Source organism: Hevea brasiliensis, chromosome 14 (genome assembly GCF_030052815.1).
Source record: "Hevea brasiliensis isolate MT/VB/25A 57/8 chromosome 14, ASM3005281v1, whole genome shotgun sequence".
In the NCBI taxonomy this organism is placed as follows: Eukaryota; Viridiplantae; Streptophyta; class Magnoliopsida; order Malpighiales; family Euphorbiaceae; genus Hevea; species Hevea brasiliensis.
In genome coordinates, this window is record NC_079506.1 from 49,728,052 (window position 1) to 49,751,742 (window position 23,691).

General features: G+C 33.4%; 1 protein-coding gene across 1 annotated transcript in view; it reads right to left on the minus strand.

The window, feature by feature from the left end:
• Positions 1 to 378: 378 nt before the first annotated feature.
• The window catches only part of LOC110671531 (probable jasmonic acid carboxyl methyltransferase 2), an 88,327-nt gene continuing 65,014 nt past the window's right edge, over positions 379 to 23,691 (minus strand). Inside the window, exons 4-5 of the mRNA XM_058134594.1 lie at positions 1,167 to 1,421; positions 379 to 744 (exon numbers count right to left, since the gene is read on the minus strand). Of these exons, the coding sequence (XP_057990577.1) occupies positions 379 to 744; positions 1,167 to 1,421 (621 nt within the window). The remainder of the gene's footprint in view (positions 745 to 1,166; positions 1,422 to 23,691) is intronic.

Genomic DNA, 23,691 nt, shown 5'->3' on the forward strand with positions numbered 1-23,691 from the left:
ATCAAGTTTGAGTTGGGGCTCCCCATAGTTATGGATTTCATATGGTTATTGGGTTGAGCTAGCCTAAATTGATTTGTAATATTTTATTTTATTTTGTTCTATATGTTGGGCTTTAAGATTGGTCCTGGTTATGGATTTGAGAACAATGAGGCTTGCTACAGGTTTCAGGAGCTTTAAATCGGCTCAAATCCTAGTGTCAGTCTAGTCCATAAAGTTGAGTCGTGACATTGTACTTGTAATTATGTGTGTGTGTGTGTGTGTGTGTGTGTGTGTGTGTGTGTGTGTGTGTGTGTGTGTGTAATGCATGTATCAGTTGCATAAGATATTACATAGAAAATCTTTTCATTCCAAGTTCCTACACCTTCAACAATCCAATTTTTAAGACTTCTTAGTCATGGAAATAACCAAGAAGTTGTATTTGGTCTTTTCTTTGGACAAATACTCACCAACATTTCTTGCATACCTTGAGAATAATTCATCAATAGTGGCCTCTCCAAAATGGCTAGCTAGCAAGGATTCTAAAGCAGCTCTTACACAACTAGCTACATTTTCCCCACTTGTGCTCTTGTCAAAGACATAATCCTGATTTTCATCATTGTCATTTGGGTCCCAATTCATTCCAAAGGTTTTCATATTGTTAATTTCAAAAGAACTCTCCATTTCAATTATCTCTATCACTTCTCTACTGAAAGGAGTGTACCAAGGTAGGTTGAAGGAATCCACATTATCCTTTTCAATAAGTCCCTGAACATAAAGGGATAACCATTATTAGAAAGAGATAAAACCATATATATATATATATATATATATATATATATTAAAGGCTAATTAAACAAAAAATTTCAAACTTTTGTGCTAATTGTCAATTTTATTCAAACTTTTCAATTTCAAATTAATTGACCCAAATTTTAGAATTTGAAAAAGAAAATTGTCTAAATTAAAAATTATTAACAAATTTTCAGTGTCACACTTAAGCCATGATCTTGTTTTACAAAATCCTCATGAGCAGTTTTGGCTAAAATTTCTTCAAAATTAAAATGTTTGATCAATTGGTTCAAAATTGAAACATTTGAATAAATTATAAATTAGCAAAATGTTTAGATTATTTTATCCAATTGCCCTATTTGAAAAGAAATAAAGGAAGAAAGAGAGGTGAAAGAACCAACTTCTCTTGACATCTCAAGAAGAGATTTAGTCAATAGATACCAAAACTGGACACAATCATTGCAGATAGGATCAAAAGAGCTTCTTCCTAGTAAAGTTAAAATCATCTGACCATTTGCTTTGAGTTCCATTGCTCTACAACTGAGGAATAATGAAAAGTCTCTCTGAAATTGATCCAAATATGCTTCAAACACATTCTTTGGACTTGTCTCTGACATGTAGATATTTCCTTTGTTATTCTCTATCCCTTCAGGAACCTGTAAACCATGTACTCTAGGTTATATAACAAGCTAACATGCCTGTTTCTATATTCTCATCATAAAAAAATTAAAATAAAAATTAAAAAAAATTGGGAAAAGTTGTGGACTTTAGTTTTTTTTTTTTTTGGCACTTAAGAACTCATATTATTAATTCGTTAGCAATTAAGGACAAAATTACTAAACAACGTCAATATATGCTAATGTGCCAAGTCTCCTTGTACTCTTAAACTAGCATGGCAAGTCTCTCTATGCTCTTAAGCTAGTGTGACAAGTGGACCCCACCTATTTGGCTATATATACCAATTTGCTTTTTGATTTCCTCATATGGGGGGTAAATGTTAGCATATTCTATTTTCACTCATTATTCTTGACTTGGCTGGATGAATGACATTATTTTATATAATCAAATATGTAAGACCTGTTTGCCACACTAGTTTAACAGCATAGAGAGACTTGTTATGTCAGCATATATTGATGTCGTTTAGCAATTTGCCTTTTAGTGCTATAATGGCATAATAACACAAGTTTTTAAGTGCAAAAAAAAAAAAAACTTTAGACTTCTACCTAAAGTTACCATTTTGGTGCATTCTGTCCAGCATTGGTAAATTGACCATAACTTGGTCTACACAACTTAGAATGACCTGAAATTTTGCCCCGCGTGCAATAAGACATAGACCTACAAGTTTATAGTTTGGACCGAAACCCAAAAATTGAGGAAACTAGGTCATCCAGCTAGGTCAAATTAGTATACTAAAATCCGGCAAATTGCAATAAAATGCAATATACTTGAAAATGAAATTGGTAACATATACCAACACTAAAGGGCTATAAAATGTGACATATTGGTAACATTAAACCTAATTCACCTAGAATGCATCGAGGGTCAACATCTTAGGTTGACTAACGAAATAATAGAATTCAATAAATTAATTATTAAGCCTTATTGTTAGAGACGGTTTAAATGAGTACTGAAACACTTCAAATTGTGTGTTTTAGTTAGCAAAGACTCAGGGAAGGGGAAGGAAACACTGAGTCAAAGCCAAAAGGCATTTATCAGAGGTTTGTGCACAACTAGTTTTTAACTGATTTTGTTCTGAATATTTCATATGATTAAATGACATATTTTTCTTATGTATTATGTTTAACAAGCATTGGATTTAATTCAATGATTTTTGAAATTGTTATAGTATGTATGAATTTAGCTTTGTGTAATGGTATTTCCACAAGTATTAAGCATTACTGTGAATTGAATAAATTATGTTTTGAAAATTTGTGATAGAACATGTTTTGAATTGTGATGGTAAATTTGCATGGAAAAATGCAAATTTATGATTTGAATTGTGATGAGCATAAAAATTATTGGATATTGGAATTGACATTGAATCGAATTGTATTGTGATTTATGCTCACTAAAAGGATTGTGATATTGTTTTATATCTCACTATAGATGCTTGACTAGGTTATTACCCGTCTCTCTCATTTATTGAGAAGACAATGGAGTTAGTTGTGTTTTGATTACCATGGTACGTGCACAGGCTTTGATCTCCTCTTATTAGAGGTTAGATCTAAGTTTTATGTTATGGCCCTTTCAGAAGATTCATTATTATGATGTGTATTGTGCACGATGATTCGACCTCCCCTACCATAGGGAGTTATAATCCGATTTGATCTCCCTGACCATAGGGAGTTAGAATCACCTCGAAGATGGCCCTTTCGGATTAGTCTTGCATAGTTAGTGAGATAAAGAATGGTTTTTAAGATAAAGAATGGTTTTTGAGAGAAAGAATGTTTTTTAAGATAAAGATTGGCTTTTGAGATAAAGAATGGTTTTTGAATAGTAAAGAATTGTGATTTCAATTATGATTTATGTATAATTGATTTTATTAGAATAAATCTTTATTTCCAATAAATTGTTAGAATTACCTTAAATGGTTAGTTATGATTTGATAAATTGAATTTCGTGATCAAAGTCATTTTATACAAATGATTTATATTATTGGCAATGAATATTTTGAGTTTTGGAATTTGATGAGTATCCAGATTTCTAAATTATTTGCTGTAGTTTTTGTTAAGGTATATTGTACTATGTTTTAAATTATAGTTGTGCACTACTGAGTTCACCACTCAGTGATAGCTTTGTATGCTGTCGCAGGTGAAAAGAGCATAGAGCAATTGAATAAGCTTCTTTGAAGACACATTCAGATCAGCTCCAGGTTTATCATAGGTATACCCATGTACACAAGTTTTGATGTATGCATGTAATAATATGTATGTAAATTATTTGAGCAGTTGTATAAAAAAAAGCTCTTGTAAAATATTTTGGTATGTAATTAAATGTAAATTTGAGATTTCATTAACTTGAATAGTTTTATAATATAAATTTTGAATCTTGTGATCAATGAAATGTTTCTTTATGATGAGATTGGTTTGAAAATGAATTGATTGTTTATTGAGATTTGAATTGTGAGTTGAAATGAAGTTATTGGAGTTGTATTTCAGAAAACATATTGGGAGTATTTTCTTTTGCAGGATTAAAGAACTGTTTTCTCAAAATACAGCTGGCACTTTGCCGAAATTTTGAAAAAATTTTATAACACCAGATTTTAATTGATGATTTAAATTTCATGAAAATTGTTTTAAAATACCTTATAGTATATCTAATGGGTTATCGGTTTAGGCAAAAGTATGTCCCCGACACTTATGTGGACATAAAGCTTCAAGAATTTCTAATTTTAAGAGAAGAGGATAGAAATAGCTGAATATGAGATAGAATTCTCTCGACTGAGTCATTATGTAGGGGGCCTGCTTATTATGAGCAGACACAGATGCAAGCGGTTTGAGGCTGGTTTGAGGCCAAGCATCAAAATGCAAGTGGTGGGTTTCAGGTATACAAACTTCTCAGACCTGATTTCATAAGCACTCAAGCTAGAGAGGGTAGAACTGGAGATGATAACTAAGAAAGTTGTGAAAAGACAAAGATAAGAGTGTGAAGGTGACTGAACAAAGTATAGGTAGTGGTTCAGGGAAAAGGAAGAAATTCAGGGGATTCAATACTCAGAGATTTGGTAAAGGCAGGTATTTGGGATAAAGGTCAACCAGACCTAATCAGTAGATGTCCAGAGGAACATCCTCTATTCGCACTTGTGAGACATGTGCGAAGGTGCATGGGGGAGTCTGTTTTAAGGCCACAGGAGCTTGTTATAACTGTGGAGGAACTGGACATTTTGCCAAGGATTATATCAGTACTCACAGATCTGTGCCATACACAGCATCAGAGGGGTCAGTTCAGGGCTCTACCCCATGAGCTTCATAGTCTACTAGCAAAGGAAGAGGTAGAGGCCGAGGCAGTACTACTATGAGTCAGGGGACAATAAATTGGCCTGAGAAGAGTGGTGCATCAGCCTGAGTATACACCATGGGACAAAGAGAGCAACCAGAGACTTCTGATGTGGTGGCTAGTATATTTTCTTTCCTTGATCAAGATGTTTATGTGTTGTTTGACCCTGGCTCTACCCATTCATATGTTAGTGCTGGAGTTGTTTGTGATATTGCTATTCCTTGTGTGAAAATGGACTATGATGTGTTGGTGACTAGTCCATTAGGACAAGAGGTGAAAGTGAATAGGTTATATAGGGATTGTCCATTGGTGATTCAAGATCACACATTTTTGTCTGATCTAATTGAGATTCCTTCTAAGGAGTATGATGTTATTTTGGGCATGGATTGGCTATCCAGGCATCATGCAATGATTGACTGTAGATTGAAGACAGCCACTTTTGGTCTCCCTGAGTATATAGACATGGGGATACAAGGGGAGAGACACCTGTTGCCCTCTAATCTCATTTCAGCTGCACTAGCTAAGAAGATGATTTGAAAGGAGTGTGAGACTTATCTAGCACATGTGGTAGACACACGTATGAGGAGTCCAGATCTTAAGGATATCCTTACAATGTGTGACTTCCCAAATGTTTTTCCTGATGAATTGCAAGGATTGCCTCCGGTTAGAGAGGTGCAGTTTGAGATTAAGGTTATGCTTGGAGTGAAGCCAATATCTATCACTACATATAGGATGGTGCTTGCAGAATTGAAAGAGTTAAAAGTGCAGTTGCAGAAATTGCTTGATAAAGGGTTCATACACCCTAGTATATCACCATGGGGAGTGCCAGTGTTATTTGTTAAGAAGAAAGATGGTACTCTCTATCTGCGTATAGATTACAGATAGCTAAACAAGGTGACAATGAAGAACAGATATCCTTTGCCCATAATTGATGATCTATTTGATCAGTTGAAAGATGTAACTGTGTTCTCCAAAATAGACTTAAGATCGGGGTACTATCAATTGGGGTGTAGGAGGAAAGTATTCCCAAAACTACTTTTAGGACTCGATATGGCCACTATGAATTTTTAGTGATGCCATTCGGGTTGACTAATGCTCCAGCGGTATTTATGAGCCTGATGAACACAATCTTCAGACTATATCTTAATCAGTTTGTGGTGGTGTTTATTGATGATATTTTAGTATATCAAGGTACGCAGAGGAGCATGATAAACACTTGAGAACTATATTACAGATTTTGAGGGAGAAGCAGTTGTAACACCCCTATATGCATAGTTCTGTGCATCTCACTGTTCCAGTGACCGATGTCGGTCAGGACAATTAAGAGGATTAGAATCATATTAACTCACCTAGAAAAGCCCTGAACAAAAATAAATAGCAATTACATGAAGGTAAAAAGGAAATAAAGAAAACAAAGTATAATGGGTTAAATGAGCCGGGGGTCACAGCGATGGGTGACCGCACCGGGAAGTGACTGCGAGATCAGTCAGAACCCTAATTTTGTATGGGACATTATGACACCACAGTCCTAAGAAAAATTGCGAAGGTAGTGGAAATGAGAAAACCACAAAAAAGAGTTGAGAAGTAGGTCAAATAATTAGATCAAGGTTTCGAAAAAAATACAGAATTATTGGTAAACCGGATCAGACCGGCGAGGGGCAAATTGGTTAATTCACCCTTAGAGGTGACTCTTGGCCTAACTGTCCAATAAAATGTGAGAAATTAAAATTTCAAAATATAGATTTAAATTGAAGAAGTATGGAAAAAGAAAGGAAAAGAAAAGAAAGGAAAATTAAAAGATATTAATGACATCATCAAGTGACATATGCATGGCACAATTAAACTTTTAATTTCTAATTATTGGTTTTGGGGATAAATATTAACTTAAAGACAAAAGAAAAGTAAAAACTCAAATTATCTTTTTCTTCCCCACTTACATGGCCAAACCATCCTCCACCCAAGCCATCCTCCATTTTTGAGTTTTTAAGCTTAAATTTTCAAACATTCTTACCATAAACTCTCTAGTTTCCAACACATAAATTTGATTATAGACCTCAAATAAGAGTTTAGTACCAAGAAGAAGAGAAAAAAGTGAAAAGTGGGTTAGCTTGGAAATCTCACAAAAGAGGTTAGTACCAATCTTGTTATCTCTATCCTTTAAATCTTTAAGATGAGTTGAATTGAGATGAAATTTTAAGTGAAATGAAAAAGATGATGCTTAATCAAGGGGTAGGGAATTTCGGTGGATATAGGGAGAAGTGAAGTTTTAGGTATTTGATGAAACTAAATTGGTTAGTAGTGTGATTGATAGGTGTATATATATATATATATATACATATATATATATATATATATGTATATATATATATATATTGAGTTGAATTGGCATGAATTGTGCAAATTAAACAATTAGAGTTCTTGACCCTTAGGGTTTTGGGGAAGAAATTTGAGAATTTGATAAATTGATGTACTTTGACCTAAGTGATGTTTAAAATGGTCAATTGAGACTAATTGGGGTGTGTTTGAATGGTGAGAAGTTAAGTCAAATTCGGATTGGTAGGGGTCCAATTCTGGACAGCCTGACCTTGGTCCACTTAGGGAACCAAAACTGTAATTCTACCACTCAAATTGGTATAAGGCCAATTGGAGATGAAAGTACACACATAATGCCACAATTTTTTGTGTAGAAACCTTGCCCTGAAAGCGACTCTAAGTTAGTGAACAATTAGGTCAAACCCGGAATTAGCACACTGCGACTGTACAAAAATGACCAAATAAACAGTGTTTGTTCATTTGGCCATAACTTAGTCTAGGCAGATCCAAATGACCTGATTTTTGAACCATTAGAAAGCTATTACATAGTACTACAACTTTCATGAAGAATACAAACCCAAATTCTGCCCATAACCAAGTCAAATTATTAACCAAAATTGGTTGCTCAAAACTGTCAAAACCAAATTTGGTACCTAGAATCTGGGTTTGGACCAATCTGGCCAACCTTAGAAAAATGGCCATAACTTGAACTAAAAAACTCCAAGTGGGGTGATTCAAAAAGGGAATTAAATAAGACACATCAATGAACAATTTTGATGAAGGAAAGTTGGCCAAAATTCCACTGTGGACAGACTAATAGAACAGTAGAAACTTGTAACCCAAAACTGACTTTTTGGATTTGCACCTAGGGAAATTAGAAATTGAATTGACAATCAATGCCAACAAAATTGACACCCAAAATGTGGTATATGGGTGCAATTAGAATTAATAAACCTATTAAGTATGGAAAAGTTAATATTTTGACTTGAATAGTGCTATGAATAGTGCTACTATACACAAAAATGCGATGGACCGAAATTTATAAATCGTAATGAGTAGGATAAGTCTGCAAAGAAATTGTTGGAATTTAATTATTAGAAATGGATACTAAAGCACTTTAAGTTTATGTGTTTCAATTGGAAAGAGATCTTCGAAGGAGAAACGAAAATTTGAGTAAATTGAGTCAACAAAAGAGGTTTGTGCACAACTAGTTTTAAATTGTTCTGTTTTGCATATTTTATTTGATTAAATGATTTTTGTTTCTTTATGTAATATGTTCACCAATTATTGAATTTATTTCAATGATTATTGAAATGTGTTATGGTATGAATGAGTTTAGTTTTAGAAAATGAAATTAATTATGATTTTATTTTGTTATGAATTGAATGAAACTGGCTTTGGAAAAATTTTAATTGAAATACGTTTACATGGTTTACATGAAAATTTTGATTTGAAAAATGGTTTATACTTAACATGGGAAATGGATTAAATATGTTTTGAATTGTGATGGACATAAAAAAATTATTGGATATTGGAATTGACTTTGAATTGAATTGTATTATGATTTATGCTCACAAAAAGGACAAAGAGATTTATTATGTGTTTTATATCTCACTATACATGCTTGACTAAGTTATTACCCATCCCTCATTTGTTAAGGAGACACTGGAGTTAGCTTTGTTTTGATTGCCATAGTACGTGCACATGCTTAGATTCCCCTCTTATTAGAGGTTAGATATAAGTTTTTCATTGGCCCTTTCCGAAGTTGCATTATTGTGGTGTGTAATGTGCACGATGATTCAATCTCCCCGACCATAGGGAGTTAGAATCGCCCTGAAGATGGCCCTTACGGATTAGTCTTGCATAGTTAGTGAGATAAAGAATGGTTTTTGAATAGTAAAGAATTTTAATTTCAAATGAGATTTATGCATAATTGATTTTATTAAAATTAATCTTTATTTCCATAAGTTAGTGGAATTACTTTAAATGTCCAGTTGGGATTTGATAAATTGAATTTCTTGATCAAAGTCATTTTAACAAATGATTTATATTATTAGCAACGAATATTTTGATTTTTTGAATTTGATGAATATCCAGATTTCCAAATTCTTTGTTGTAATTTTGCTAAGGTATATGGTACTATATTTTAAATTATAGTTGTGCACCACTGAGTTCACCACTCAGCGATAGCTTTGTATGCTGTCGCAGGTGAAAGGAACATGAAGCAGCTGAGTGAGATTACTTGAAGCTGCACCTTGAAGACACATTGGGACTAGCATCGGGTGTATTATAGGTATACCCTTGTACATTAGATTTTGATGTAATCATATAATTATATGTATGCAATTTCATTTGAGCATTTGCATAAATACTTTTGTAATATTATTTTGGAATGTAATCAAATACAAATTACTGTATTATTAGTTTGAGATTTTAATTACTTATAAATTTTTTTTTTTACTAATTTTAGTACTTCAATGAATGTAAATATTTAAATTCTTGCATTTTGTGAATGATAACTTATTTCCTTTACATTGAAAATTTGTGAGATTGAAATGAGATGGTTCAGTGTTGGTTTAAATCAAATTGCGTTTGATTGCGAATTGAGCTTCTTGTATGGGATTGAATTGGGAGCTGAAATGGATTTTATTGGAGTTGTGGTTGAGAAAACATATTAGGAGTGTTTTTCTTTTCAGGTTTTTAAGAACTGTTTTCTCAAAATATAGCCGGCACTCTACCGAAATTTTGAAAAAAATTTTGTAACACCAGATTTTAATCGAGGATTTGATCCATGACCAAAATGTCAATTAAAGGCCTTTTAATAAATATTTGACATTCACACCACTATAAAAATTATCAAAAATTGTTTTAAAATCCTTTGTAGTATATTTAAAGGGTTACCGATAGGCAAAGTACGATAGTTCATTAGGTGTACTATGGGAGCATGTTATGCCTCATGGAGGGGTAAGGTGTGACATGTTAAGTGGTATCAGAGCAAGTTTTAATGTAAATTTTGAATTGTGAATTTGAAATATTTTTCGGTAAATACAACTGCTCAAATGTTTGATACATATAGTACATTTACAACATAAATATGAACTAACGGGGAGAAATCTCCTTGTGTTAGTTGTACAGGAAATAGTAAATCCTATGAAAATATATGGAAGAGAATGATGAAATAATAGAATAGTTAACAGCAAAAGTACAAGGTGAGGCCCCAGCTCTTCAGAGTGTCGAAGGCCCGATTGTACCAGCCCCACCTGTATAAATTACTGCACAAATGGCCTAGCAGTTGGCTACATTTTTTCAACAGATGGCTGATAACCTATCAGCCTAAGCCCAAGTATAGACCCAACCCCCACAAGGGCAGTGTGAAATAGAGAAGAGGGAGAAACCTATGGGTCAGAGTTCAAGTAGAAATTTAGGGAAGAGAAAGGAATTTGAGGAACCCCGAGCTCAGGGAAATGACAGAGGCAGATTATCAGAACAGAAGCCAACAAGGTCCAGTCGTCGAACAACTAGAAGTTCCTATCCTGCCTACATCTGTAACTCTTGTGGCAAACAACATGGGGGTATTTGTCGTAAAGCCACTGGAGCCTGCTACAATTGTGGAAAGCTTGGACATTTTGCTAGAGATTTTACCAGAGCGCATCGCTCTGCTCTCCAGAGTTCACAGACAGTCAGTCAAAGTTGAGATAGAAATAGAGTTGGTATTCCTCGTAATCATAGCATAGTGAATCAACCTGAATATAGTAGCGTATCAGTCAAAGCATCCACTATGTGCCAGGGAGAAAGAGCAGAAACTTCGGATGTAGCTGCTGGTAAGTTCTTTATTTTGGAAGAAACAACTAGTTATTATTTGATCCCAGCACTACTTATTTGTATGTTCGTGTTAGAATTATATGTTCTGTTGCTGTTCCTTTACATGGGAATAAATTTTGATGCATTAGTGACTAGTCCTTTAGGATAGAAACTATGATAACAAGTGTAATTGAAATTAGTTTTGGATGAGTTTATCAGCGAAAATATTTGCTAGCATACAATAATTTATAAAGCTAATTAGTAAGCCTACTTAATATAAGGCACGAGGACCTAAAAGTAAGCTACAATAATATAATTGCTCTAGATGAGGGCAAAGATGTTACTACTAGTAATTGTTAATGGATATTGTAATCGGAATAAGATTCGAATATTAGTAAATTCGAAAAGGATAAAATATAAGAAAGTTTGATTTATTGGAATGTATCGTAGTAACTATGCAATATTCTTAATATTTGTACTGTAAGCTGCAGATTACAGTACTGACTTGAGATTATTATGTAGAGCTACGTACTACTTTATAGTACACCAAGATGAGAATAGTTGCCAACGGCATCTATTTTGGTATACTTATGCCAAGACAGAATTTTATTATTGGAAATGAGTTTGGAAATCCTACTTAGGGGTTTAAAACTCTAAAGTTAGAATATCGAAAGGTTATAGTTATAAGATAGGTAGAGTCATTAACTCAGTTATCTAATATGAGCTACAATACATTGGGAATTGCTATAAGATTACTAATTATAGTATAGTTATAAAATTAAGATAACCTTTATACAATAAAGTCATTCAGTCTCTAGTATAGAGTTTATAGTTATTTTGGCATTGTAATGAATCTTTTTGCCTAAAGTCTGCTACTTATGTAGCATAAGACACAAAATATGATTTTGCTCCTCCGAAAGAGACAAGATACTATGGATGATAATTATAACTTACAAAATAATTACGAAACGATGTTCTAATAAGGATAGTGATGTGTAAAAAAATAATAATAATAATGAAAATAATTGGCCAGGGATTTCTTAGAGAGAGCATAATTCTATTGTGCAGACTATAATGACTAGATTATGATTGGTACATGAAAAGAGAAAATGGATAGTTTTGTAGACCCCCTTTTTAAAATATTAAAGGCTAGTTTATAGTTAAGTAGAAAAGAAGACACTGATTTCAAATCAGTGAAAAATAAGCTATGGGATATCGATAGATAAAAAAAAAATTGTGGAAGTGAAAATTTAAATAGTTGGTTTAAACATAATAAAGAAATGCTACAAATATCAGTGAGAGTGCTGACAAGAATGGTTAGAGGACCAAATCAGAGTAATATTGAGGTATAACGGATTTATTAAGGATGATAGGGATGAAATAATCAAAGTTTGTGGAATGGAAAAAGAAGTAAATAGAAAAGTAAGGATGAGGATGGTAAAGGAATGACATTATGAAAAATATTTATTATGGCATAAACACATAGAAGCGCGAGCTTCGAAGTAAGTTAACTTAAGACAGTGTTAAGAGCCCAACCATGTGCTAGTAGTATGCCCTAGAGCATATCATTTAGTATGTATCTTGTACATCTTTTATTAATAAAAGGCATTTTCACTTTTCCGTTTACATAATATATTTTTGTGTAATAGAAAAGGTCCATTGATATTTTATTAGAAATTCTATTATTAAGTTGTTAAGAATATGAGTGACAGTATTTATAGCACAAAGTATCATAAATAGGTTCACAATCGAGGATACTTCACAATAAGGACATGACTTATCCAGAAAGATTGTATTCATGTTTGTTCCCAAGTTATTTATATGAGATATAAATAAGATGGAATGGTGAGTCTCATGTCATATGACAAACATGATAGGCACTTATACATGATAAGTAGGTCGAGCCAGTGACATTTATGACAAGCACATGGAGTTTACTCTTGTCAATGCATTTTTATAAATCATATCAGTGCATATAATCTTTAAACCTGAGATAGCACAGTTATCTTGTATATTGATGGTTTGAGTTTGATACTGCTTTCATACTTGTACTATGTATAGGTATATGGGCATGTGTTGGCTCTTACTAGTTATATATAGAGATAGGTGTTGATCAAGATAGAATTTGTTCCTCTAAGTAAATAGGGATAAAATCCTATGTTCATTTAATTGTTCTTGATGTTTCAAGTTCCTGGCCAGGACAGATAGATTTAATCAGAAAAGAGTTTCTGATGAGAAAAATTTTTTAATCAAGAACTGAAATTAAAAGAGAACATAATATTCATAGCAAATGGGGTTTGACATAAACCATGACTCCAGCTTGAGTTGGAATTTTGTAACAGAGAGATTCTAGTGCATGGTAACATATGATTATAGGTTCATTTAAGGTAAACCTTATTACTGATTGGGTGGCCATGACATGCTATGCTAGGTGTTAACCATGGTCTATGAGGTGCATAAAATGGTTTAGAGAAATCATTTATGGTAAGAAAGAGTTTTGATGATATTAAGAGTTGATGTCATGTCTCATTGCCAATTAGTAATGAGCCTAGTAAGTCACACACATACACAAGTAATCACCAAATTAAATATGATTTAATTAATTAATTAAAGAGTTTAATTGATTAATTAAATAGGTTTGGTTTGCAATTAGATTGCAAAGTCCATAGCATAACTTGAAACCAAATCTAGGTTATTGGATGTATAGTATAAGTTAAATTTATATTTAAAGTATTTAAATATGAATTTAATTATTGAGAAATTGATTAATAGAGATTAATTAATTAATTTATATTTGATATAAATTAATTAGAAAAAGAGAAATAATTATTTTGAGTTGAGAACTCAAAATTAAGACACAGGGGTATTTTAGTCATTTCACAGGGTGACATGTGGCACCATGAGATGGTGATACATGGCACTACACAAAAGCTTGCCATACGTCTTTGAATCATGTAAGATTATTAAAATCAAGATTAAATATAGGTTTGACACTTGGCACATTGTGATTGGGTCAATTAAACCTAGAGCCAATCAGAAGGTGACATGTGACAAGGGTTTTAAGTGATGACCTAGCTATATAAGTGTTCTTATGAAAGACTAAAACGTGTGGGCTGCTGTTCTCTCTTTGTGCTGCCACCCTTGGCTGCCCTCTCCCCTCTTCTTCTTCTTCTCTCATCAATTCAAAGAGATTAGCAAACAATCCCTTGAATTAAAAATACTAGAAATTATTTTTAGTGTCATGTTTACATCTGTAATCTCTTAAAAGGCAAAACTTGATTTTCTAATTCATAGAAAAAGTTTTAGAAGTTGTTCAAGGGCTGCCATAGGTGATCTTGGTGTGGACAAGCTAGAGAGACAACATCTGGTGTCCTAAAGACGCATCCCAAAGGTGCCAAACACACTGCAGTGCATCAAGAGGTTAATGCACGTGTTCTTGATCTAATCTAGGGTTCTAAAATTAATCAGATTATTTCTAAAATCTTCAAGGGCAAATACAGATCCAAAGACATATTAAAAGAGTTTTAATATGTTGTTTATCATTAAAATCAAGTAGATAAAAATAAATCTTGCATGATGCATGTGACCCTAGGTGAAAAATTTCTGAATTCAATGATATAAACTTGTATTTTTCATACTTTCACTCCTTCAATTAGTATCAGAGCCACTATATTTTCCATTTAGATTGTTGATTGTATGATTTAATTGTGTGGTTTGATCATGAGATGATAGATCCATTGCTGGTTGCAAAGGAAAGGTGGCGGCATGGTGATGAACACCAATGGTGTGCACACTTTGTGGTCTCCAATGGGGTGTGCAAGGTTTGGGTTTTTGAATTTATAATTGTTGTATGATCTAAGGTTCATCCTATGACTAATTAAAATGTTTAATTAGTTGTTTTAATCACATAATTAAATTTTGATTCAAATCTGAATTTTAAAAATTGTTTGAATGTGATTCAAATATGAATTTTAAAAGTTGTTTGAATGTGATTCAAATCTGAATTTTAAAAGTTGTTTGAATGTGATTCAAATCTGAATTTTTAAAGTTGTTTGAATGTGATTCAAATCTGAATTTTTAAATTTGTTTGAATCATATTCAAATCTGGATTTTTAAGTTGAATATGAGATATTTAATTTAATTTAAGTATGTATGTTTTATTTAATTGTTAAATAGTGATATGCATGATGGATGATCATGGACTATAAAAGACCAATGTGATTGGATTTATTTCTTTTATATTTCTTTGGGTTGTAATTTAAATTAATTTATTTTAATTTATTTTTGGGCATGTATTATTAAGGTTGTAATAATTTTTTGTTGTAATTTCATTTATTTAGTTCTTGTAAATTCGCCTTGGTATGCCAAGGATTACTATGTAATATTGGATTACAAGAAGATCAAGGAGGTCAAGAGTATTAGTGGGACCAGTGGGAGGAATTCAATATCAAGTTTTGATTATGTACTCCTTCGGCAACTCTTGTAATATGAATGAATGAAATGCACCTAGGAATGCCCTGATTCAATTCTTGGTGGCCCAGAATTGAATCTCTTAGATAGTCCATGATCATACCATATTTATTATTATCCATGAATGCATGAGATGTATGGGAATGTATGCAAGTATATGATATATGCATGCTAATTGGATAATGTGCAAAGTGAGACCTTAATAGTAATTAGGATGACCATAAAATCTTTTAAACAAATGATTAAGTTGGAAATGCTATAATTAAAGTAATTATAACATGGGCTCTCCATTGAGGCAATTATTTTAAGAAATTTTAAATATTTGCATAAGATACAATTAATTTAAGAGATTTTCTTAAGAATAATTGTTAAGCATGAGATGTTGTAAATATGTAAATGGTTTAGTGGCCAATATTAGATGTAGCTTAGGACATTAAAATTATTTTCATAATTACTGGCTCAATGGGATCAACTTAACTAATGCAAGATAAGTTAATAATGGATGTACCTGAGATTTTGAGCATTAGGGGCTAGGTAAAGGATTGAACCTCACATGAGATGTGATGGGCAAGGAGTTGCTCACTTTTAGTTTATTGTAATTCCAATAATGGATGTACCTGAGGATGATCAATAGAATTATAAGAATGCAATCACCCACTAGAAATCTATCCAACTAGAATTTTCGTTTTCTACTTTGGAAGTGTAGGATTCACTAAGTTAGTGGGAGGACCAATTTGATTAAAAGACCATAATCATTTTGATTAATTACATGATACATTTACTAATTAATCTGATTATTTTTTGCAGTTAAATTTTCTGATAATAATGAGCACAGAACAATCACCACCATCTAATATCCTTGCAAGCATACTTGATCGCAATAGGTTGACAAGACCTAATCTGTCTGATTGGCTAAGAAATTTGAAACTTATCCTGAACCTTGAACATATAGGATATGTTCTAGACTCAAATGTTCCTGGTCCCTTACCTCCAGATGCCACTCAAGAGGAACATGAAACTTTAGACAAGTGGAAGGAGCATGATATGAGAGCCAAGTGTTACATGCTTGCTTCTATGAGTAATGAGTTACAGAAGCTGCATGAGAACAAGCAGAGTGCAAGTGAGATCCTCCTTCACCTACAAGAGTTGTATGGTGAGCATAGCAGGAATGCTAGGTATGAGATATCTAGGCAGTTGTTCCGCATGAGGATGTCTGAGGGACAGAATGTTGGGGATCATGTCCACAAGATGATTCGGCTGATTGAGCAGCTGGAACATCTTAACTTTAACATGGATTTCCAACTGCAGATGGATTTAATCCTTCAGTCCCTTCCTGAGTCTTTTGGGAATTTTGTAACAAATTTTCATATGACTAAGAAGGAATGTACTTTGGCTGGTTTACTCAACATGCTGGATATTGCCCAAAAGAATATGCCGAGCAATAAAGGAAAAGAAGTAGCTTTGACTGCATCTTCTTCTGCTTGAAAGTCCAACAAGAAGAAAAGCAATAAGAAAAAGAAACCTCAAATTCCTGGTCCTTCCAAGTAGATAGCTAAACAGATAGGGAAGACCAAAGTTGACAAAGGCAAAAGGAAAGTGTTTTCACTGCCATAATGATGGGCACAAGAATAGGAACTGCCCAGAGTGTAGCCAATAATAGAAGCTTGCAGTAATGAGATGTTAGATTCTGGATTAGCAATGGCTCAACTGTTGAAGCTTTAGCCATAGGATCTAAATCTTTATACATGTGTGGACATGTTTTGTATTTAAATAAGGTTATGCATGTACCTAATGCCTTTTAAGAACATCATTTCTATATCTAGTTTGACTAGAGATGGTTATGAACTTCAGTTCATAAATGATGTTTGTAATATTTCTTTTGGAAATAAATATGTTGGTTCGGGTTATATACATGATTGACTTTATTATCCAGATAATAATGTTAAATACAAATTTAATGCAAGCAATCTAAAAGAATGCAATGCCATGATCAAAATCAACTCAAGTTCAAAATATATTTGGCACTTAAGGTTAGGTCATGTTGCAGAAGATAGGATTGCAAAACTGGAGAAAATGGGGATTATATCCTTATTGGGCTCTGAGCCTACTCCAACTTGTGAATCCTGCCGTCAGGGCAAAATAACTAGATCACCCTTGTTGGACAAGTACTAAGAGCTGAAAATATTTTGGAGTTAATACATAGTGATGTATGTGGTCCATTTAAAGAAATGGCTAGAGGTGGTTTTCATTACTTTATTACCTTTACTGATGATAAATCAAGGTTTGGGTATTTGTATTTGATGAAATACAAACATGAATCCTTTGAAAAGTTCAAAGAATTTAAATCTAAAATAGAAAATCAAACAGGAAAGAGTATTAAAGCTCTTCAATCAGATCGTGGAGGTGAATATTTGAGTACTGAATTTGATGAATACTTGAGAGAGCACAGCATTGTTTCCCAACTGACTCCTCCAGGAACACCACAGCTGAATAGTGTATCTAAAAGGAGAAATCGTACCCTATTGGATATGGTACGTAGTATGATGAGCTATACTGATATGCCAATCTCTTTTTAGGGATTTGCATTAGAATCAGCTTTGTATATTCTGAATAGGATTCTATCAAAATCAGTTTCTTCCACACCTTATGAGATATGGCATGGAAGAAAACCAAGTCTTAAGCACGTTAAGATTTGAGGTTGTCCAGCTTATATCAAAAAGCTGAACACTGATAAATTGAAAACCAGATCAGAAAAGGGTCAATTTGTTGGATATCCAAAAGATAGTTTTTGATATTATTTTGCCTACATCACAAAAGGTTGTGGTGAGTAGAGATACTACATTTCTTGAATAACAGTTTGTTCAAGAAGGAGGCAAAGGAAGGCAAATAGAGTTAGAATCGGAAAATTTTGATCAACCAACAGATCAGATGGATATAGATCCATCTAGTCAACCTACACCTATTAATGGAACATCTACAGTTGTTTCTTGTAAAACAACCAGGGTATCTCACCCACCAGTGAGATATGGTTTCTTTCATAAAGAAGAACAAGAGTTGTCCACTCATGAAGAAGTTGATCATGGAAATGATCCACTTACCTATGAAGAAGCTATATCAGATATAGACTCTTCCAAATAGATTGACGCTATGAAATCCAAGATTGATTCCATGTATAAGAATCAAGTTTGAGATCTTGTTGGCCCACCTGAAGGTATTGTACCTATAGGAAACAAATGGGTTTTCAAGAAGAAAATTGGTTCTGATGGAAAGGTAGAGACCTATAAGGCAAGGCTAGTAGCGAAAGGGTTTCGCCAAAGATAAGGAATCGACTATGAGGAGACTTTCTCGCCTGTTGCCATGCTTAAATCAATTAGGATTCTATTAGCAATAGCTGCATACTATGATTATGAGATTTGGTAGATGGATGTCAAAACAGCTTTTCTCAATGGATACATTGAAGAAAACATTTTCATGGAACAAATTAGGGGTTTTGAATTCTACGATGGTTCCAAAGTGCGCAAGCTAAAGCAATCCATTTATGGGTTGAAACAAGCTTCGAGGAGTTGGAACATCCATTTTGATGAAGCCATTAAGTCATTTGGTTTTGTCAAAAATAAGGATGAGCCATGTCTATATAAGAAGGTTAGTGATAATATGATCATTTTCTTTGTCTTATATGTGGATAATATTCTGTTGATAGGTAATGACACAGGTATGTTGACAACTATGAAGATATGGTTATCAAATACATTCTCCATGAAAAACTTAGGGGAGGCAACCTATATTCTTGGGATTCGCATCTATAGAGAGAGAGCGAAAAGAATAATTAGTTTATCCCAATGTCTATACTTGGGAAAAGGTGTTAAAGAGGTTTAGCATGCCTGATTCCAAGAGAGGATTTTTACCAGTGAGACATGGTATCCACCTTTCTAAAGAGATGTCTCCGAAGACACCTAAAGAAAGAGATAAAATGGCCAGGATTCCATATGCTTCGGCTATTGGAAGTTTAATGTATGCAATGTTGTGTACTATGCCGGATATCGCATATGTTATTAGTTTGAATAGCAGGTATCAATCCAATCTAGGTTTGGAACACTGGATAGCTGTCAAGAATATCCTTAAGTACTTGAGAAGAACTAAGGATTTATTCTTGATTTATGGAGGTGGAGACTTGCAATTGGATGGTTATACTGATTATGATTTCCAATCAGATATCGATGATTGAAAGTCTACCTCTGGGTATGTGTTCATTTGTAATGGAGGTACAGTCAGTTGGAGAGTTCCAAACAGAGTACGACTGTAGATTCCACTATAAAGGCTGAGTATATTGCTGCATCAGATGCTGCAAAGGAAGCTATTTGGATAAAGAAGTTCATGACAAAACTTGCAATAGTTCCTTCCATTGAGTCAGCAGTTCCACTTCACTGTGACAACAATGGAGCAGTCATATAGGCTAACGAACCCTAGTCTCACTAAAAATCCAAACACATAGAAAGGCACTACTACATTATCAGAGAAATAGTTGGGTAAGGCAATGTAGCCATGCAGAAAATAGCATCAGCTTAAAATCCAGCTGATCAATTCACTAAGCCCATGTCACAGACTCAGTTAGACCGACATCTTGAGAAGATGGGTCTAAGATATTGTAATGAATGGCTCTAGTGCTAGTGGGAGATTATTAATAGTATGCCCTAGAGCATATCATTTAGTATGTATCTTGTACATCTTTTATTAATAAAAGGCATTTTCACTTTTCCGTTTACATAATATATTTATGTGTAACAGAAAAGGTCCATTGATATTTTATTAGAAATTATATTCTTAAGTTGTTAAGAATATGAGTGACAGTATTTCTAGCACAAAGTATCGTAAATAGGTTCACAATCGAGGATACTTCACAATAAGAACATGACTTATCCAGAAAGATTGTATTCATGTTTGTTCCCAAGTTATTTATGTGAGATATAAATAAGATGGAATGATGAGTCTCATGCCATATGACAACATGATAGGCACTTATACATGATAAGTAGGTCGAGCCAGTGATATTTATGACAAGCACATGGAGTTTACTCTTGTCAATGCATTGTCATAAATCATATCAGTGCATATAATCGTTAGACCTAAGATAGCACAGTTATCTTGTATATAGGTGGTTTGAGTTTGATATTACTTTCATACTTGTACTGTGTATGGGTATATGGGCATTTATTGGCTCCTACTAGTTATATATGGAGGTAGGTGTTGATCAAGATGGAATCTATTCCTCTAAGTAAATAAGGATAAAATCCTATGTTCATTTAATTATTCTTGATGTTTCAAGTTCCTGGCCAGGACAGATAGATTTAATCAGAAAAGAGTTTCTGATGAGAAAAATCTTTTTAACCAAGAATTGGAATTAAAAGAGAACATAATATTCATAGCAAATGGGGTTTGACATAAACCATGACTCCAGCTTGAGTTGGGATTTTGTAACAGAGAGATTCTAGTGCATGGTAACATATGATTATAGGTTCATTTAAGGTAAACCTTATTACTGATTGGGTAGCCATGGCATGCTATGCTAGGTGTTAACCATGGTCTATGAGGTGCATAAAATGGTTTAGAGAAATTATTTATGGTAAGAAAGAGTTCTGATGATATTAAGAGTTGATATCATGTCTCATTACCAATTAGTGATGAGCCTAGTAAGTCACACACATACACGAGTAATCACCAAATTAAATATGATTTAATTAATTAATTAAAGAGTTTAATTGATTAATGGTTTGCAATTAGATTGCAAAATCCCTAGCATGGCTTGAAACCAAATCTAGGTTATTTGATGTATAGTATAAGTTAAATTTATATTTAAAGTGTTTAAATATGAGTTTAATTAATGAGAAATTAATTAATAGAGATTAATTAATTAATTTATATTTAATATAAATTGATTAGAAAAAGAGAAATAATTATTTTGGGTTGAGAACTCAAAATTAAGACACAGGGGTATTTTGGTCATTTCACAGGGTGACATATGGCACCATGAGATGGTGACACATGGCACTACACATAAGCTTGCCATATATCTTTTAATCATGTAAGATGATTAAAATCAAGATTAAATATAGGTTTGACACTTGGCACAATATGATTGGGTCAATTAAACCTAGAGCCAATCAGAAGGTGATATGTGACAAGGGTTTTAAGTGATAACCTTACTATATAAGTGTTGTTATGAAAGACTAAAATGTGTGGGCTGCTATTCTCTCTTTGTGCCGCCACCCTTGGCTGCCCTCTCCCCTCTTCTTCTTCTTCTCTCATCAATTCAAAGAGATTAGCAAACAATCTCTTGAATTAAAAATACTAGAAATTATTTCTAGTGTCCTGTTTACATCTGTAATCTCTTAAAGGGAAAACTTGATTTTCTAATTCATAGAAAAAGCTTTAGAAGCTATTCAAGGGCTGCCATAGGTGATCTTGGTGTGGACAAGCTAGAGGAACAACATCTGGTGTCCTAAAGATGCATCCCAAAGGTGCCAAACACACTGCAGTGTATTAAGAGGTTAGTGCACTTGTTGTTGATCTAATCTAGGGTTCTCAAATTAATCTGATTAATTCTAAAATCTTAAATGGCAAATACAGATCCCAAGACATATTAAAAGAGTTTTAATATGTTGTTTATTATTGAAATCAAATAGATAAAAATAAATCTTGCATGATGCATGTGACCCTAGATGAAAAATTTTTGAATTCATTGATATAAACTTGTGTTTTTATGCTTCCGCTCCTTCACCATGGAGCTCAAAATTGTGGGATAAGGATCAACCTTTGTTGTCCCTAATTCAAGTTAAAGTCAGTAGTATGTAGAACTCATAAGGATGTTAACACATGAGACAAAACCAGTAAGAAATAAACGAATACCATTGGGTAAAGTATTATGGACCATTATTCAGACTGTGAAGCAACATAGAAATGTGAGAGAGACATGAGAAAACAACACATACGGATGTTTAAGGACTAACAGTGGGCAAAATTTCGAGGATGAAATTTCTTTTAAAGGGGGGAGAATTGTAACACCCCTATATGCATAGTTCTGTGCATCTCATTGTTCCGGTGATCGGTGTCATTCCGGACAATTAAGAAGATTAGAATCATATTTAAGTCACCTAGAAAAACCCTAAATAAAAAATAAATAGCAATTACATGAAGGTAAAAAGGAAATAAAGAAAACAAAGTATAATGGGTTAAATAAATCGGGGGTCACAGCGATGGTGACTGCACCAGGAAGTGACTGCGAGATCAGTCAAAACCCTAATTTCATACGAGATATTGTGACACCACAGTCCTAGGAAAAATTGCAAGGCTAGTGAAAATGAGAAAACCATAGAAAAGAGTTGAGAAGTAGGTCAAATAATTAGATCAGGGTTTCGAAGGAAATACAGAATTATTGGTAAACCGGATTAGACCGGCAAGGGGCAAATTGGTCAATTCACCCTTAGAGGTGACTCTTGGCCTAACTGTCCAATAAAATATGACAAATTAAAATTTTGAAATATAGATTTAAATTGAAGAAGTATGAAAAAAGAAAGGAAAAGAAAAGAAAGGAAAATTAAAAGAGATTAATGACATCATCAAGTGGCATAAGCATGACACAATTAAACTTTTAAATTCTAATTATTAGTTTTAGGGATAAATATTAACTTAAAGACAAAAGAAAAGTAAAACTCAAATTATCTTCTTCTTCCCCACTTGCATGGCTGAGCCATCCTCCACCCAAGCCATCCTCCATTTTTGAGTTTTTAAGCTTAAATTTTCAAACATTCTTACCATAAACTCTCTAGTTTCCAATACATAAATTTGATTATAGACCTCAAATAAGAGTTTGGTACCAAGAAGAAGAGAAGAAAGTGAAAAGTGGGTTAGCTTGGAAATCTCACAAAAGAGGTCAGTACCAATCTTGCTATCTCTCTCCTTTAAATCTTTAAGATGAGTTGAATTGAGATGAAATTTTAATAGAAATGAAAAAGATGATGCTTAACCAAGGGTTAGGGAATTTCGGTGGATGTAGGAAGAAGTGAAGTTTTGGGTATTTGATGAAACTAAATTGGTTAGTAGTGTGATTGATAGGTATATATATATATATATATATATATATATATATATTGAGTTGAATTGGCATGAATTATGCAAATTAGACAATTAGGGTTCTTGACCCTTAGGGTTTTGAGGGGAAAATTTAAGAATTTGGTAAATTGATGTGCCTTGACCTAAGTGAGGTTTAAAATTGTCAATTGGGACCAATTGGGGTGTGTTTGAATGGTGAGAAGTTAAGTCAAATTCGGATTGGTAGGGGTCCAATTCTGG